Source organism: Cibotium barometz, chromosome 29, assembly GCF_041138505.1.
Source record: "Cibotium barometz isolate CiBa-2024 chromosome 29, ASM4113850v1, whole genome shotgun sequence".
In the NCBI taxonomy this organism is placed as follows: domain Eukaryota; kingdom Viridiplantae; phylum Streptophyta; class Polypodiopsida; order Cyatheales; family Cibotiaceae; genus Cibotium; species Cibotium barometz.
The window spans coordinates 32,768,062-32,788,016 of record NC_141074.1 but is presented as its reverse complement, the minus strand read 5'-3'; the positions used below and the strand labels follow the sequence as shown (position 1 = coordinate 32,788,016).

The 19,955-nt window shown below is 38.7% G+C and overlaps 1 protein-coding gene across 8 annotated transcripts; it reads right to left on the bottom strand.

The window, feature by feature from the left end:
- Positions 1-9,786: 9,786 nt before the first annotated feature.
- Positions 9,787-14,626, bottom strand: LOC147622066 (uncharacterized). 8 transcript variants are annotated; one of them, XR_015269641.1, is made up of 8 exons: positions 14,074-14,185; positions 13,697-13,881; positions 13,239-13,321; positions 13,003-13,146; positions 11,391-12,928; positions 10,899-11,309; positions 10,638-10,746; positions 9,787-10,540 (listed from the first exon to the last, which is right to left on the bottom strand). XR_015269641.1 is itself a non-coding variant. In XM_086823141.1 (8 exons), exons 2-8 carry the CDS (start codon positions 13,866-13,868, stop codon positions 10,522-10,524), a joined length of 2,502 nt encoding a protein of 833 aa, XP_086679267.1. In that variant the 5' UTR covers positions 13,869-13,881; positions 14,074-14,185; the 3' UTR covers positions 10,371-10,521. The 8 variants fall into 8 exon arrangements, 5 of the variants coding, with proteins under 5 accessions (XP_086679269.1, XP_086679270.1, XP_086679267.1 ...); XM_086823141.1 differs by having other exon boundaries at positions 10,371-10,540; positions 10,873-11,309; XR_015269642.1 differs by having other exon boundaries at positions 11,097-11,309; positions 13,697-14,626.
- Positions 14,627-19,955: the final 5,329 nt, after the last annotated feature.

The window sequence follows — 19,955 nt, the reverse complement described above, 5'->3', positions numbered from 1 at the left end:
TATGGTGTTCACTTAAATATTGTCGCTCGTTTTTTTCTCATTAGCTTTGGTGTTCTCATTACTTATGGTGTTCTCATTACCTATGGAGCACCACTATCACAACCCATTTCTTGAAATGTGTCGCTTGATTTTTTCCTCACTCGAAAAGTTTTGCTCGAAGAACAACATGACTCACATTTGAATAATACCCAGCTTCATTTTGACATTTCTCATTTGATGCCTCCAGAAAAAGTAAAGAGTCATCAGCAAAGCACTAAATCACCATCTTAATGAACCCATGTTGCTACCTATGAGCACCACGTTTTGAAGAATTGTGGTCATTTGCATGGCTACCACTTTGGCCAAAATTTTGTATAGTACACTCAGCATGGTTATTTGCCTCCAATGGGGAAGTGACTCACCTACTTGGGAATTAGCTTAATGAGGCCATCTTTAACACAATGTTCCTGTTGTTGATGTGCGAGTTAAAGGCCCTTTTAACAATGTCCATCACCGATGTGAAAATCTTGACCAGAATTCTAGAAATAACTCGATAGTCATCCCACCCTGAGGACTTCTCCTTACCCATTACTCTTAGGGCAACTAGACATTCATCCTCTTCGATGTCTCTTTCAATCCCCATCCACCACCTTCAGAGTCATGTCCAACATCGCCTCCACCCCATTTTTATCCAAGACCTTAGATGAAGACTGATATTAGATACAAAAAGAGGACGAAGGATAAACCAAAAAAAGGATGTGTATTTTCATGATTGGATGGAATTTGCCTCTATGTTGGCCATAAAAAAGTGTTCTTGTTCTAGCACTTGGTTATCATTAATAAGTAAAACTTATGGGTTCTTGCTTTGACCATCTTTTAATATTTTAGCTTTCAAACTTCATATTTACTTATCTAATATATTGCAAACAATGAAATCAATTGGTTTAAAAAGCTTCATCTTTGTGCTTATGAGAGCTTGCATCTATCTTTTTCTTAGGTGTCATTGTATGGGACATGACCCTCTCACCCTAAACACAATTAAGCCAGCAAACAAGGTTTGCCTACCCAGCTTGTGAATGGGCGGATACTATGTGTGTATACACTTTTATTTCTCATGTTGGGCCCACTTCATTTGTTGGTGGGTTGTGGCCCATTTACCATTAATTTTTGGTAAAATAATAATAATTTTTGTTTTTTTTCTTTTTTTTAATCTTCTCAATAGTCACAAATATTCAATGCTATTTTGAAAAATCCAAGCGCTTGACACATCCAACTAATGGAAATTTTTATTTTTTAATTTAAATTTTGTAAAAAAATCTTATCACTATATAGGGCCTATTCACATGCTTCGATTGCCAGTCAATTAACTATAGTTTCTATTTGGCTGGCAACCAATTTGATTTTGAAGTGGGCTAGCTAAAGCCACAATTGTCCAAAATCAAATTGATTACCAACCAATTACCACAATATAGGGCCTACCTATTCACATTCTTTGGTTGTTGCCAACCACTTAATATAGAAGAGGGCAAAATCGCCCACAAAATAAGTGGCTACATTGGACACGTTACATGTTGCTATAACACCAAAAATAGAAGTATGTGGAAACTTGGCCCTCCATCTCCCACTCAGTGCTCGACAAAAACCCAGGTATAGTGTAATTGGACCTTCGAAAATAAAAAAAAATACTTTCAAATTTTGAGATGGAAGATTTAAAATTGGTGGTTTTTAGGAAGTTTTGGTAATAATAACCGTAAAAATCATAAAATATTTCAGAAGGTACCTCCAGTATTGTGAGATGGAGGTTTTTAATTTATAAACTTTTTTTTTTCGAGAAGGGCTCCCAATAGGTTGTTAATTGGTTATGATTTTGAAGTGGGGCAAATGAAGGAGCCACTGACCAAAATCAAATAGTTTGGCAACCAACCAAGTTAAAATACTTTGCCAATCAACTTAATAAAATCAAATAAATAAGTGCCTGCCTGAATGAACTTCTACATTCAATAGCCATGTGATCTCTCTCTCTCTCTCTCTCTCTCTATGTGTGTGTCTCATGTGATACACCTATATTTGGCAGTTAGTATGTACACTGTCTACGACACAATAACTGATTTGAAGCGAACCTGCTTTTCTTCTTCATTGCCATGCCCTCAGCCTTCTGCAGCGCACTTGCTTTCCTTGCCATGCTCTTCTTGAGCTTTTTTCCAAACATGTCATCAGAAAAAAGCCTCTCTAGAACGACAAGCTTTGGACGCTCATTCAGGAAATGCTTTGGAGGTGGGAAGAGGCAGCAAACCTCCCGCAACAGCAAGAGCAGCTATGTCAAGTTGGGCACCAACAAAGAGGAAGCTCTGTCCGGACAGAGGGTGCCCACACTACAGCTAGGTGAGAAACCCTCTTCTAATACAAAGGCCAGCCTGAGCTCAAGGATGAAGGAGGCATGTGAGCAGGTGCTAGATGTTGCTAAGAAGGGCACGCCTCATTTCAATGACTTTCTTGTGGGTAACCACCTTCTTATGCATGTGACCCCAACAAGCCCTCTCTCCAGACATTGTGGAAACACCATATCACAACACCATAGCCCTTTGCACAAAAGATGATTTGGCCACCCATGGCTATTTGACTTGGCCATCTCAATCTTAGCTTGCTGATTTTGGCACTCATCTTGGTGATTTTGGGATGGTTGAATCTTAGCTTGCATAACTTGGCCATCATATCAACACCCTCTCCATTAGTACATGTGAGATAGTGAATAGTTATCTCGAGTTAGTACTCATGAGATTGTAAATAATGATCTCGAAATAATTTTGCACGGCGGGAAAACCGTAAGGTTTAGCTTAGCGTAGAACTTGTTCAATCTTCAAGCTATATATGTATATTTGGCCTCCTTTTATCATCTGTGCCTAGCTTTTTTGTAAAGACATTTTGTTGCTTATGGCTGATGTTTGACTAATACACTAACCTTTCCTTCTTCTTTTTTAAAAGAACTTACTCGATCTTGAACAAAAAAAGCTTCTCAAATTGATGGGAGAAGGAAACATTCCTATGTAAAAATTCATGTTAAAGTCATAATTAGACTAAAATGTGAAGAAAATGATTGTTCAAAATTAGAATTTCCTCTTCAATCCATGGTGAAAACGATCGATATGTAATGCCTAACTTCTTGGAATTTCTCGATCGCTAGGAAAAAGCCTTTGCATTGTGGCTAAGGTGGTGTAAGTGTAGTTTGTGGTGATCTATAGGCCTTGTCGGAAGACTTGCAAAGTTAAATGGAGGCATATTCACATAGTTTTACGTCAACAATGGCATCACCTTCCTCTTGAGCTTAGTCTCCTTGTCTTCTCATGTTTCTTCCATTTGAATCATCTTTGTGGTGCTTTTCTTTCCAAAGACTCTTGAATGCGCTATGGCTTGAAAATTTTATATCACACCTTTGGTAAGCCGGAATTTAAATAACTTGGCAAACTACACTAAGCATGACCATATCACTTGTAATGTAGTCAAAGAGTACTCACTAGTAAAGAACACGCTTTAGTCACCACTTAGTAGAGTCTCCCCAATATTTGTGCATAGGAATCTTGGCTAGTCATTGTGGACTATGTAACATTCCATTTGCATCTCTATAAGGGTCCTTTCCTTGTGTTTGAGAGTGAGGGAGTATCAATTCCATTAAGTGTGATCAATTGCATTTGCTAACTACGTTTTTCACTTCCCACCTATAAATCCAAATGTTTAACATGAGGAATGGTGATTTTATTTTTAATTCTCTCGTCACTCTCTCCTCCTGGTTGTTTTGAGCCGAGGTTGGTTGGCGGTGGTCTGTGTCATATCCTCGGGTCCTTGTGGGTGTGAGCCAAGCCTAGAAGGGTGCTTGCTGAAGTGTGGAGCGAGGAGGGCGGCATAGGCGAAGGGGGGGGAAGCCTGTGTGCAAGGTGTGGTGTCTCTCTCTCTCTATCTGGTCTCTTGGGATTGTTCCTACGACGTTAAAAGAGCTACTTCTTCTTCTTCTATCTCAAGTCCTTGTGGGTGTTAGTCCCCGCATGCGGGCACTACTTATTGAATATGGGCATTGAGGAAATCAAAAATTACACCACAAACTGAGTTTTTTTTTTTAGCGTTGGGCCACTTCATTGGTTGATGGAAGGCCTTGGCCCATTCACCATTTTTATTTGGGTCAATGTTCGATAAAAACCCCCCACTTTAGTGTAGTTTGCACCCACGTACAAATACCTCTAGATTTGGAGAAGTTATATAACAAAAACCTTCAAATTTCAGGGTTTTCATTTCACAAATTTTACATACATGAAGGTTACTTTTTTTCGAACACTGGTTTCGGTTGATTCAAGTAACTGCTGGTTTCGGTTGATTCAAGTAACTGCCTCAATTAAAAAGCAATTGAAATCTTTTTTCTGACAATTTAAGAAGAGCAATTAATCAATTGTCCAAACTGATTTTCTACTACAGCCGATTTTTTCTTTCAATCGCCGCTCTTGTTGTGACAATGTGATGTCTTCTAGACCCATCCCACGCAGGTCTTGTTCGTGCTTTTTTTGCTTGCTTTTTTTTTTGAAAAGCAGCTGCTTTTTCCATCGTTGGCCATGCTCTCGGCCTTCTACAGAACTGCTCCTTTCCTTGCCATGCTCTCTTTCTTCTGAGAACTGCAAGCAGCTGCTTTTCTTGAGCTTTTTTAGCAAATATGTCATCAGAAAGAAGCCTGCCAAGCTTGGGACGCTCCTTCTCAAAATGCTTTGGGGGTGGGAGAAGCCAGCAACCCCACAACAACAGCAGCAGCAGCAGCCGCCTGTTAGATACACAGATCAATGGTGGATATGGCGATGTTGGCTATGGCAAGCTGAGCACCATAGAGGAAGTTCTGTCCGGACAGAAGGTGCCCACAATACAGGAACGTGGATATGGCAATGTCGGCTATGGCAAGTTGAGCACCATAGAGGAAGTTCTGCCCGGACAGAAGGCTGCCACAATAGAGCTAGGTGGGAAACCCTCCAGGGAGGAAGTTCTGTCCGGACAGAAGGAGCCCACAATAGGATATGGCAATGCTGGCTATGGCAAGTTGAGCACCATAGAGGAAGTTCTGCCCGGACAGAAGGCTGCCACAATACAGCTAGGTGGGAAACCCTCCAGGGAGGAAGTTCTGTCCGGACAGAAGGAGCCCACAATACAGCTACGTGGGAATCCCTCTCCTATACCAAGCGAGGAAGTTCTGTCCGGACAGAAGGTGCCCACGATACAGCTAGGTGGGAAACCCTCTCGTAAATCCAAGTTCAGAAGAAGATCTCTCTCCCTTTGCTCTATAGTGGGGGATGCCAATGCCAAGGGCAGTTTGAGGTCCAGGGTGAAGGAGGCATGTGAACAGGTGCTAGATGTTGCTAAGAAGGGCACCCCTCATATCAGTGATTTGTTTGTGGGTAACCAGCTCCTCATGCAGGTGACCCCAACAACAAGCACTCTCTCCAAATATTGTAGAAACACCATATCACCCTCTTTTGGGTTTGTTCACATGTGCAACACCCATCTCTCTCTCCGCGACAGATAAATTGCAACAAAGGTATATGGGTAGGGTAGAACTCATTGGCTAGAGCCCTCATAGTTTGCACCTCAATGCCCGGATCATGGAGAAAGCCATGAAAGCTTCAGCAGGATGCTAATAGCTCCAAGAAAACTAATTTGTGTATATTATATCAAAAAATACAAAAGCTATCGAGCCCAATAAGTGACTTAGATAGTCACTTACTCTAAAGATGTGTCTAACTAGCCCATGCCCAAGATCTATGTGCCTAAACCCCCATGTGTACATGTGCTAGTGGAAAAGCTTTGTTAATTAAATGGTATAAATTTAGCCATTTTTTTTCCTTTATTCACATATTTTTTAAATGTAAAGCGCGTGTTTTTTTGGACCAATAAATATATATATAAATCAGCAAAAAAAGCTTTTTACATCAAACTCACTTTTGGTGTTAGCTTGATAAAACACGTGTTTTTAAATTAAAAGGTAGTTGTAATCAATGGAGAGAGTAAAGTGGCTATCAAATTTCTAAATTTAGCCCATTTTTGTGTTTATTTAATGTTTGTTTATGTGTGACACACTTACTAATTCTAGATTATGAAACTAATTAGTCAATACTTATTTAGAAGGTCATTTGGAAAATGTTTTTGTATGTGAGCATCTCTCAAGGGCCAGCTCGTAAAGCATATTGTGTAATATTGAAGAGCTTTTATCATGGTGTAATATAAAGATTTGAAAGGATAATGCACATTATATTATTTATTTAAAATTTGAATAAAGTTAGGGGAGGTAATGAGTCTTTTCGAAAATCACATCGTAAGGAAAATGGGGTGACCATGTGCTGTGTAAAAATGACCCAGATTAAGATGTGTGTTGTGCTTTGTGGTAATGACCTAAAAATGGTTACAAAGTTTCTTGTAACAAAATTTTATAAGTGCTTTAATTAACTTGTAAAGCAAGCTTCTCTTCTCTATAATATTTGAAGGACGAGTTTCACAGGGCTGCTACGTGGTAGCATGGTAAGAATTGGGGTAAAATTTCTAGAGGCTTAGGCACGCAGTTTGGAGGTTCGAGGGGTAGGCTCCAACCTGTCTAAGACGAGTGAGGTTACTCGTTTAAATTACAGAGAAAGAATGCTATGTTTGAATCACTCGTACCTTTATAGCAAAACTATTATCATAGGCTAAAAACGTATGTCCCAAAACCTAAAGTGAGAACATCGATTGACTATCTCTAATGTTAATTAAACTAGGTATTGAGGGAATTAAGGTATTTGAACTCTCATCTAGTGTCAAGGTAGCCAATTAGAAGTAAAGACCATAGATTGGGAGTTAGCATGCTTACCATGTGTCATGGTCAGGGGTCGTGGGAAACTCTATCCTAGCTATTGAATCAGTCAGCTTTATTTTTTTATAGAATCTGAAACATCAACAGTAAGAATTTCACTCATGTAAAAGCAAATGAAATAAGACACATCAACATGAATATTCTTTTAAAAAACTTGGAGACCCCTTAGCTTGAGGCTATGTAAAAACCAAGCTATTCTCTCAAGTACTCCGAGAGCCATTTCATCTAAACGAATAAGAAGAGATGTATGATTGGGTCTTCAGTTCTCCCCTTATACTTGAGTTTTCCCCTTGTCCAAGTATAGCAGCTTATTCCCTCAAATTTATAGTGGCATTAATTAAAAGCAGGCCTTTTAATTTTTCTAAGGTTCTTGCTAAGCCTTCATATTAAATGGTAAAATATAACACACGTCTAAGTTTTCATCAAAGAAAGATTTTGTTTGATTACATACCTAATCAAGTTTAACCCCTTACTTACTATGTTTAAATATATTTAATCTACGTTAGTAAAAATTGAAGTCATGTGCTGTTTAATGTATTTTGGTAGCTTATTTATTCACTCATACTCCCATATTCATTAATTAGTGCCTTAGTGCCCGCACTAATTAATGAATGGAGTAAGGTTTAGATTAAGGTTGAAGTCTAAGGGTACAACCTTAGTCTAAACATTTGAAAAAAACGTGTAATGAACGTTCAAGCGCTCTCTCTCTTTGAAGTAAGGCGACTGTGGGATAACCAAAATGCAAACGGCCAAAAAACAAAAAAAACTTAACAAAACAAAGGTCGTCTTCTCTCTCTCCGTTTTGCTCTATCAGTAGTTTCTTTTTAACGTTCTTTTTAATTTATAGTGGCATTAATTAAAATAACTAATTAGCTAATGCAAACTAATTGAGTACCCATATTCACTCAAATTTATAGTAGCATTAATTAAACAATTTGCTAATGTGGGCCTTTTATTTTTTCTAAAATTTCTATTAAGCCTTCCTATTTAATGGCAATATTTCCTAAGGTTCTTCCCTTACAAGAACACATGCACACACACAAAAATCTCCTATTCAACCTTGTAGTGTACTAAGCTAGCCTCTAACCCTTGCACATGGTGGTATACTGCATATCAAAGAACTTGTCAACTTAAGTAATTGAATGACCTGTCCCAACTGAGTTAGTGTAGTGGTCAAAGCTTGTGACTTGTAACCTTTAGGTTATGAGTTCAAGTCCCACTAGGCTCTCTCATGTTATAAAGGGACACCTATGCTCGTTTGATGTGTTTGGTTGCTCGGGCTCTTGCCCCTTGAACACTCGAGTGACTCCTCCTCTTCGGGTGGTGGATCACCCGAGATAGGAGGATCCATACGAGACCCCTCCGCTGTTCCAGCGCTCGACTCATCGCAGTGGTCATGGGGGATGCCTAATTCGTGGCTCTTGCCCGATGGTACGTGGCCCTTGCCCGACCATGATAATTGGCTAATTGTTGTAAGGGGAAATCGGCTCCACCCACTTGAGTGGGCCCCGGGCGGGTGTGTACGAAAAAAAAAGTAATTGAATGACCTCTAGGATAGTTATGGCTAGCTTCAAATTTACCTTAAGACAATCATATTAGTAACATCGTGCGCTTGTTCTAGTGGATAAAGGGGTTAGCTTGTAACTTGGAGGTACTAGGTTCGATCCCTGGCTAGACACCTGATTGTTACCTTGCCCTCACTTTGTAGAGGATATGAGCCAAGATATAGAGCACAAAGAAACTAAATAAAGAATGAACAAAGTTTTGCATTATCAAACATGATAGGTTTTAGATCCCTTCACTTGGCCCTAGCTACAATCAAGTTTATTTTTATCTCCAATGTAGCCATCTAACCTAGAATATCTTTACCTTTCTATATCTAGACTCACATTTATTTGCCACCTATAAGAAAACATTTTAGTCTCACATACTGTTAATGAGAATTAAAGCAAAAATACCATTAACCTAATTGTGGCCACTTGAATTGAAATGTCTTCTCCTTCAAGAGGAGTACTCCCTTTCCATCGAGAGGATATGTTCAGACTAGATTTACAAACATCTATCAAGGGAAGAGAGAGAGAGAGAGAGAGAGAGAGATTTTTACCACCTTAGAAAACCTTAAACATATTGATCCGAGCCCCGGGCAATATCCCCCAATTAATAAATAGGACTACATGAGTTTAGGTGAATCTATATATATGTACATAGTGTGTGTGTGTGCGCGCGCGAATAAGCACACCAATATTTTTGTAAAAACAACTAATGTGGGGTTGCTTAAGGCTTTAACTTGGGGAATGGCAAAATCAAAGTTTTCCTTTTTTTTTTATAAGTATGAAATGAGTTTTTTCAAGGGTTTTTTGGCTATTTAAATGCATGTGTATCCTCTCCTTCCTCCCTTCTACACCTCTCCCACTATCTGGTTCCTATATATGAGATTTCTTCTGTTTGAGATTTACCCTGATCAGAGTTTTTGGAGAACCCTCTTATTATATCATGCAAACTTTCTTTTAAGCTGGAAGTGCTGATGTTAGGATTTTACTTGCAGATGTTGAGTTTCTTTGTTGTGAACCTGAGGTTTTCTTGTTGTTTTTTGCTATTGCAAGTAGGGTTAGCAAATTTCCTGCATAAATGGACTTTATCATTGTAGTAAGGCTTCAACTCTGGAATAATGATTTCAACATAGGACTACAGTTTTGGCAAAAATTAGGATTTCAATACTAATAACAAAAATTTGGGCAAAATTAGGATTTCAATAAAAAATTAGGGTTCAGCACAGAGAATTAAAAAATAGGGTTTCAACACACAAATTAGGGTTTCAGCAAAGAGAATCCTGATTGTTTATCTCATCTTGCTTGATACCAAATGTGAAAGATAATAGACAGAGATTTGCTCTGAGTTAGATTTCAATATAATGAACAAATGGGCACAATGTGCAAATAGAGATAAAACGGTTCTCTTACTAAATAAAGTGATTACAATGCTTGGGAATAATCCATATTTATACAAACACAAGGAGACTGAGACCTATCCTTGATAGTATCATTGCTGACATCCCCATTGCTTACACCCACATTACAGAATCATCTAAATATCCTTTCACTCCTGCACTTCAAGAAATTTCACATACATCTTATAGACCAAGGACCAAATCAGATTTGGCATCATATTCCAACAAACAAGGCTTTATTTTATCATACCAAGAACAATATTGATTTCACGACATTGTCCAAACTGAAGCTCTGCCACATTTTGTCCGAACCTTGCCGCGAACAACATTACGTAATCATCTAGTTGTCATTTCACACTTGCATTTAATGGCATACACATATCCCATAGACCTAGGACCAAACCAGATTTGGCATCATAGTCCAACATCCCCAAACAGAAGCTGCACCACATTTTGACCATGAACAAAGACATGGAGTGACTTAGCCCATCACTCTCACTTAGATTGCCAATACATAGCCATTGGCAACTGATGTGTCAGCAAAAGCATGTTCCACATTTCATCTGGCACTTTGTTGTGTGCCACCAAGAAGAGGAACTTGTAGCTTGATTGCTATTTTAGAGAAAGCCCACACACTGAACGCCACACCATTGTATGATTAATACCTCAGCATATGACATTACAAAGTGCTGCCTCTATGACAGCACCATGTTAATGGCAACTATCCTTAGTCGAGGACAAGAAATCTGCACAAGAACACAAGTAGGCAAATATGTTAAGGTCTGAAGGGAGTATGCTGCTCTGATGAACAGATAATGGAACTTTTCCATGAACTGGCTTAACCTTTCCATTGTCTTCATATGGACTTCAAATTCGAACCATTTTGAGGGAGTGAAGCGCTGAGTTACGCACCCTGAATTATGCAGTGGCAGACACCATAGCGCTCGGAGCCCTGTAAAGGGATGAAACGTGAGTGTTCACAAGTAGGTGCTATCCATTAAGGTAGATAAATAATGCCAAACCATTATAACTAGCCCATATGCATGCATTTAGCTCTTCAAAGAAGATGACTAACTACATGCAGATGATGCCCCATTATCGTACTCTTCTGTATTGATGGTGCAAGGGGAAGGCCTTGCACTGCTATCAAAAAAGACCGAGTCACTCCCATCCATGTCAGGTGTCACTGCATCTGCATGTGTGATCTCCTTGGCCCTCCTTTTCTGCCTTCTCCTTTTCATCAAGGAGATTAACCTATCAAGCAGCCCCAGAGGTAACTTGTTTACAGTTTCGAGTCTTTGCCTCATCTCAAAGGAGATTCCTTCAAAGCAGCTTGAGCAAACACAGATACTGTCTAGTCCACACCGTCCAAACAAGCCATGTGGAGAAATTCGAGTATGCTTTACACAGTACAAAAGCTGGCATTGGCAGCAATAATGTTTACTGAATTTCATTCGCCAGTCCGATGGGGATAGAAAACGATCGAATCGTGACTTGCACCCTTCAAAATTACACCTGAAAAAGCACATCCAAAAATTCAGAACCTGCAGGGATGATGCTATGATCACACTTGGACATTGTTTGAGGAGTACTTACGTGTATCGGTCTTGTCTCGATGACTGGCTCCATGCTGAGCTAGGAAGCCGGAAAGAATTGGAGGCCCTCCAACTTTCACCCTGAGAAAATTCTCTCTCGCTGGCTGTGGGAATGCCACTCACCTTGCCCCATCTCGATGGAAAAGACACACCATGAACGTCAAATGGCTGTTTTGATATCTGCCTGGGATCATGACCTCTGAAGGACCCACCAAACATATCAATCAGCTTAATCCCGCTCTTTCTTCTACTCTTAGCTGAATCCTCAAGATAAGATAAGCCTGATTTAATATCATCATGATCGTGTGAAGGACTGACCATCCTAACACTCTCTTGTTCAGCATATTCATGCTGGAGACTGGAATGATCAGAGCAAATGTTGTTCAGGTCAAGGAGAGTGTCCGCAGACATGACCCGGCCATTTGCTTTCCATTTAGACCCTGTAGCCAGCCTTGATTTGATTGTACTAGTTCCTTCATGTTCTTTCAAAATGATGGCAGCATCAGAGAAGGAAGCCCTTCTATGTTTTTTGCTCATTGCAGGATTTTCCTCTTCAAGGCCGCAGTCTGCAACAGGAAAGTCAGCTGCAATGTCATGCTGCTTACTCTGCCAGAGCTTACATTTTGAGAGGCACATTGGCATAAGTTTGGCCCAAGCTGAGCAAAGAGTATGGGATAATTTCTTCACCACTGCAAAATTGATGCTCTGAGCCTCAATAAACCTGCAGAAAACTCCTCTTAAAACTTTAATTTCCAGAAGCGTCCAGATAGCCACCATGTAGCGGAAAAAATATTGGCTTCTGGACAGGATACCCAGCACGACAATCCCACCATTGACAAAGTAGACCCAGCATAGTGTATTTGAGATAGAAACTCCATGGTGCGACAGAAGTGATGTGGTGGCAGCAGCTGCATTGAGTACCTTAACTTCACCTTGCTTTGTTTGTGTGGGTGTTGGAGTGTAATCTTCATCAAATGCATGCTGTTCTGAACAAGAATCAACTAAATCTTGACTCTGTGAAGCCGTGCAGCCATGTAACATCACCCATTCAGAAGGCCCATGACCACCCCAGGCTTGCACTCTATATGAATAAGATCTATTGTGGTGTTTCTCAATTCTGTCTAGAAAAGAGTTGTCTTTCGTATTATTGACCCTCGATATCCACTTGGAGCTGCCATTGTCCCATCTTTGTACAATATACTTGTGCAATGGGGGGTACCCACTTAAAGGAGGTGGCCTCCAGTGCAATAGCATGGAATTACAGGTAGACAATTCACATGATAAGTCTTGAGGGGGACCAGGGAAGGTGCCCAGTCCGAAAATTTGTCGCACTAAAGCAAGGGTGATTTTCCTACGATGCAGTGCACTTTGCACCCCAAGTTCTTGTGTCAAAGCCAAACCTTCCTTGTCAATGAGGGTCGGGAAGTCCAGCCCATTGACTGCATTTTGATGGAAAGCTTTAGCATACTGAGGAAGCTGCAATCCATGAGCTATCCAGTCTGCAACTCGATCAGATGTGAGCATGTTTTTCAGATGATCCTGTCACATGCCATGAAGAGATTCGTGTCATGCCATGGCAGAATAAAAGCACTAAGGCACCGTCTTATATTTACCAGCATCTCTTTGGCACATATGGTTGTGCCACCGTAGCTGAAGCCGGAACTATGAGGGAAAAAGAAGTCGTTTGTTCCATCTTTGGTTTCTTGAAAATCATAAATTTTGCTTTTGGTTTCCCTACTTGTTATGGAGTCAAGAAACTGCAAGCAAAGCAACAAGTGATAAGTAAAAGAGCTTGCTAATCTCTTCGACGTCATGTGTGCTTACAAGATGTACAGAATGAAGTGAGCACCTTCGTAGCCTCAACATGCCTGATTTCTCCATCTCCATCTCGGTCCACTGAACAGAACAATCTTTCTAAATTTTGCCCAAAATCTGCAAAAAGACATTGCTAAGTACAAAACTGCTTCTGGAAAGACAGGCAGAAAGTTGAAACAAACATTTTCAAACACAATCCCCGAGAGATGAAGAATTTAAACTTGATAATCCTAACACATAACCCTCACTAAAACTAGAACAAGTTCAATAACTAGCATGCTCATTCTTCAAGATGCAAGCAACCAAGTGGCCACCCTGAGGAGGCAACTACCTATGAGGCTAGACAAGCAAGCACATACATCAGAGCCAGAATTCATGTTAGCCCAGGGGTTCAAAGGAGTATGTAAGAGACTTGGGTTAACTCATCTTCTTTCTTTTTGTATGTGTAGTATGTATGTATGTATGCATGTATGGATGTATGGATATATATACCTTGTGATTGGGTGCAGCTTCCTTTGCATGCAAGGAGGATTACAAGCAGGCTTTGGAAGAAAAGCCCAGAGAGTGGTGGTGGATGCATTCTGGCTGCTTTTCTTGCCTTATATATACTCCTGTGAAACTTCCCTTCTCCTCTGTGATGGCAGTTAGGATGGTGTCCTTCCATGAACTTTCTCAACCTGCAAAGACAAAAAAAAAAACAAAAAACAAAAAGGGGAGATGAGGAAGGGGAGGCCATGGTGGGCGTTTTGGGGGTAATTTATGCAGCCGGAATCGGAAATAAATAAATCGATTAATCAAAATAACAAAATCTTTTAATTTAAAAAAAAAACAAAAATTTTAAGGGGGGGCAAAATGGGTTGCTGGGTTACTTTCCACTGGCGTGATTCTCTCGACAGCCACTTGGTGGGAAGGTCAACACCCATCTACATTTCAGGCAGCTAAAATACTATTTGTTTTGCCATTATGCCCACCTTTTAGCCCCAAAAAAACAAAAAAAAAACCCACTTTTTTTTTTTTTTGAGACGAACCTTCCAATTTATAGTAAGTAAAAAGGGGGGAGAAGACAGTCTAACAGACAAATACAAAAAAAAAAACGCTTTTTTTCCCAACCCACATTCAAATTTTCGAATATTACATAGCGCAAAATATAAATTATAAAATTGAAGATGGGGAAAAAAATTTCGAAATGATGTGCTCATTTCTAAAAAGTCACAAACCCATTTCCGAAGAAAAAAAGGGGAAAAAACCCAAATTTCAATTTCAGAAAAAAAAACCCAAATTTTGATTGGATGAATTTATTGGATGTTAGCAAAAAAAACGGACACGTGATTAGCGAAGACCCAAATGCAAAGTCAGTCTCTCTCCCTCTCGCGCTCTCTCTCTCTCTCACTCTCTCTCTCACACACACACACACACACACACATATATACACTTAATTACATTACAAAAGACACGATACATCATCTCTTTGCTAATTAAACCTAGGAGTAGGTCTACCAAGACACCAATAGAATAATATTTTGCTTGATTAGCCACTTCCAGATTACCCTTTTAAACCTAATAAATTACCCTTTTAAACCTAATAATTTTTCTCAATGGAATGATTTTTTTAATGAAACCTAGTACCATTTGTCTAATTATTCTCAAGTTGGCCATTGAAAAAACCCACCCCCACAGCAAAAAAAAAACCACAAAAAAAGCCCACATGTTTTCATGTGTATAAACAATCCCTCACCCAGAAGACCTAAGTGCTTAGCATGGTCCCATGAATTTTGGGGACACAAATCACACAATGACAATATTCTTGCTTGCTAGCATGTCCTTGTTATTAGCTTGAATACCCAAATGTGTTTCATCATATAATTAAAAAACATAAGAAAGAATCCTTTAAATACTAGCAGTGCTTTCAAACTCAATACTTTCATAGTCACAAATAGTCCACACAATACTAGGAACAAGTCGGAGATGGACGGGCGATGCGGACACACTTGACAACCCATTGATGATCGGTTGGCCACATATTCATGTCAGCATCCTTGTCTCCTCTCCTCAAACTCCCCTTTTGGTCTATGTCCATTGCCTCTAAGGTATCTCTCATTGATTTAGTTATAAAGTGGTAAATTATGTGCAAACACAATTTGTGTAAATTATGTGCAAACATCTTTGGGTGCATATGTGTGTCATACACGCGTATACATGATGGTTCTAAATTATGTCCAAACATCTTTGGGTGCATATGTGTGCATACATGTGTATACATGGTGTACATGCACGCATGCATGTGTGTGTGTGTGTGTGTGTGTGAGAGAGAGAGAGAGAGAGAGAGAGAGAGGGAGATTGAGAGGGAGAGAGGGAGAGGGAGAGACTCGGAGAGAAGGAGAATGTGTGCAAGTGTGTGTATGCATACATGCACATGTATGTGTGTGCACACGTGTTTGCATGAAGGTGCACACACCCATGTGGGTGTGTTTGTGAATGTCTCGTGTTGCGAGCATGTGTGCATCCACACATGTGGTTGTGTATGTGCATGCACATGTTTTTGATGGCAATAGCATTTTGTCATTGGTAAATACATGTAATAAGTACAAGTAGTAGACCTTGTAAATAGTCTTTTTTCACATGCCCTTTATATGTTTAAGTACCCAACTCACACTCATTTATGATTTGATTACAAGCTTTTTGTGGGATCAACCCATCACCTTAATCAATTCCTAAGCATTCAATGTGAAGATAAACTCTCATGTCGGCATCAAAGTTGACAAATTTTCAACGTTTTTGCTACTTATTGTTAGTATCATTGTGGCACTATGTTTACAAATTTGAAATTTATTAGATTGTGGTTTGTAAGGTGAAGACAAAAGTTTTCCAAGTCTAGCCTAGAAGGAAATGTTTGCAAACCTTCAAATCTCAAAGACTTACCTCAAGTATCAAAAAATCTTCTAGAGTACCATAGGACATAATAATATTTTTGAAAGTCCTCAACAAAATTGGTTTTTATGTTTTCTTCTTAAGGTTTTCCTCTTGATGAAAGTAAAGAACTCTTCATTCAGCACTACTTGTGAAGTGATTCAAATTCGTCAACAACTTGAATGAGCTTGGGATTCTTTTAAATGGAGATGACAATTATGGTTCCTTCTCATGGTTTGTACTAGAACTCTTTTTCCCTTTATCATCACATTAGAACCATCCCTTTATCATCACATCAAAACTAACATGTGATTAAATGCATGTCATTTATCAAGTTAATCATATTCATGAATTTTGTAGGCCCAAAACCATATTCCTTCCATTACTAGTTAAGAAATAGCAAAATTAGCACAATAATATGTATTCTTAAAGGTTTAGAATTTACTAAAGGATCTAATAATTATTCCTTTTGATGCTTAGATAAGTAGGGGTCGATTTGAAAAGGTTTTCTTTGAAGATATACAATTTATTTCAATGTTACTATATATATTGAAGAGCCTTCATCAAGATATAATCACTTCCTTTGAGGGGTAGTTTTTTCTTCATATAGAGCAAACCTCCTTTCGAGGGTAGGAAACCTTCATTTTAGCTAAAGAGTAATATTGAAGACTCTTCAAGATATAATCACTTCCTTTAAGGGGGTAGTGTTTTATTCATGCTTCTTGTGAAGAATAAACCTCCTTTTGAGAGGGTAATGAAACCTTCTTATGAAGAATAAACCTCCTTTCAAGGGTAATGAAACCTTAATATTCAACTAATGCAACAAAGCTTACATACAAGTCTAATGATAAAATCAACTTAGACATTCATTTACATTTCTATCAATTAACCCACTTGAAGTGAACTAAGGTAAAGATTGTGCTAAGGACTTAACGCTTTCAAAAAGCAATGAGATCATTTGAAAAAAAGGAAAGAGTTTAGATTTAAAAGCGTGATTTGGGATTGCACATTCCTAACTTGAAACCACCTAAAAGTGTGATTTGGGATTGCACATTCCTAACTTGAAACCACCTAAAAATACCTCCAACATATGTACTTGCATGAAAACAAAGTGGCATGAATTCTATAATTAGGATTTTCACATCATATAACATCGATTGTAAGTTTATGACAATATCTCTATGCCCTTAAGCAATAGCACTATCTATTATCTTCATTCAGCACAAAAAAAAACTATGTCACTTTGATGAATTCTTTATCACAACGATGAGTTCCCAAGCCTTGTATCTCTATTTTAAGGAAAACATGTCAAATCCTTATATTTAAAAAAAGGGTATAAAGCTTTATTGTCCATGTTCAATGTCTTGTAATGCATCACCATATATTACCAGATAATTCATATTCTTAAAGAATTGAAACATGAAAGTAACATGATTGAAGTTAGTAAGCTCAATGTCTAAAGTGTTATAATAATCAAAACATAATGAGGATGTAGGAAGATTAGATGTCACTAACAAATATCATTTTACTTGAAAAGTAAACATTTTAACTTATTTTTATAAGATGTATTATTGGAGTATATGCTTTACACTATTAGCCTCCATCCAATAAAACTTTCCATGTTAAGAGTGTTTTCTTCTTCTAAAATGTGAATTTACAAGGCAATAAAAATTCAAAGTAGTAATTTATTGATTTAGTACTTTTAACCAAGTTTTTAAGGGTTCTATTTTTTACTATCCTAAGTGGAGGAACAATCTTTTGTAGAAATCTCTTGCTGGAGTGTAGTGAGGCTTGAATATGAGAAGCCAGTAAAGCTAGGAAGATGAGAGAGAGGTGAGTATGACATAGTAAAAGATGTGCTAGGTTGAAGATGAGAGAGAGATGAGTATGAGAGAGTAAAAGATAGCTTGATAATGTTCTAGGTTGAATAGAGAATACTTATAGGTGTCCCAATAGAAGAGAAATATGTATTTGTCTTCTTCCTTGTGTAGCTTGGAGAAGGAGTATGCACAAGGAGGCATAGCCAGGCATAGCTCTTATGGGTAACGCAGAGAGAAGAGTAGAATAATATACAAAACTTGTTCTTCTGCAAGCAGCTTGAAAGGGCCACTTTACATTCACATTGCATTGTGTTAATAACCACTTCTCTTGACATGGAGCACTCCACCAACATGGATCTATAATAGCCAAACATATATTCACATGTCTTGCATTTATTATAAAAGCATCTTTGCTTGTTATAAATGTCTAAAGGATGTTAGCACATATTGGGCGTCATGCTTTCATCAAATTAAATTTTAGGCCAAACACATTTACAAAAGTGCTAGAACTAGGAAATGGGCACCCTCGGGTCATTTATGCCTAGGGTGGCCTAGTGAGAAATGACTTATGAAGTATATATTCAGTTGTCTCATGTTGTAATTATCTTACCATTTGTGCAATATATTGAGTATGTTCTCTCTACCGACTCCCTTAGAACCCTTTGCGAGTATGTGTGGATGTGTCATTACTTTAGGGTTCAAGAAGGGTAATGCCATTATCCATTAGATCATGTGTCCCTCTTCTTCCATTCTCTCTTCTTGCAAATCTAGGCATTTCATGTGAGGAGATCAAAGCTTGGAGCAATCACACAAGCTTTAGCTTCACCAAATTACAACACCTACGACACAAGGAATGGCCTTAGAGTGTCATAACAAGCAAGGAAAGATCACTTAGGAGAGAAATTTTACCAATATGAGGATGGAATGGTAGGTTTGGTTTTTCATGGTAAGTTTCACACAACCCTTTCTCTAACAAGTCTAAAACTTTTTATTGTTGACAAGGAAACTTACCACATTGAAGCAAGTGGGTCGTTGGGGAAACTTACCCCATGAAGCTAAACCTATTGTTCCATCCCTCTTGTTTGTGATATCTAATCCTTAAGTGATGTTTCTACTCTTGTCATCACACCAAGGTATTTAGTTGTGTTGCATCTGTTGCATTTTGATGAAGCTAAAGCTTGTGTGGTTGCTTGAAGCTTCAATCCATTCACTTTCCAAGCCTACATCCACAAGAAGAGAGAACATAGAAGAAGAGGGACGTGCAATCTAATGGATGGAAATGCCTTCCTAAAACCTAAGCAATGACATATCCACACATATTGACAAAGACTTGCGAGAGAGAGAGAGAGAGAGAGAGAGAGAGAGAGAGAGAGAGAGAGAGAGAGAGAGAGAGAGAGAGAGAAGAAGACTTATTTAATTGCACAAATGAGAATTGTTACAATATGAGGAAGTGGCTTATATGCTTTTCATAAGTCATTTTTTAATGGGCCGCCTAAGAGACCCAAGTGTGTCCATTTCCTAGTTCTAGCTCTTTTACATGTGTTTGGCCTCAACTACTAGTCTCCTCATGATGCCAAAGATGTATTTACAACATTGTAAAGATGCTATACAAAATATTGATAATCTGATGAAGACATATTTTTCCAACATTGTGAATATGTGATTGGCTCTTGTAGATTTGCATTATTAGAGCACTCCATGACTAAAGTGGTTAACATAACCCCTTCCTATTTAATAAGGCTTCTTGTGGACTCCCAAAATTTTGTTTTTATTTTTTCCACTTGAAAGTAACAAGTTCTTGTGTATATACTCCATTTGTTGGGAGGACAAGTTTCTTGTGTAATTGCTGAGCTGACTTGTTAGTGAGTAGCTAAAATTATTGAAGGGTACTGGGATTTTCGGAGTGAGTTGGTGTGAACACCCCTTACTAAAAGAGAATGCGGGGTAGAGGGAGAGCTTGAGTTCCTTGCAAGAAAACACACACACACACACAAGAGAGTGAAAGACACAAGAGAGATGGATGG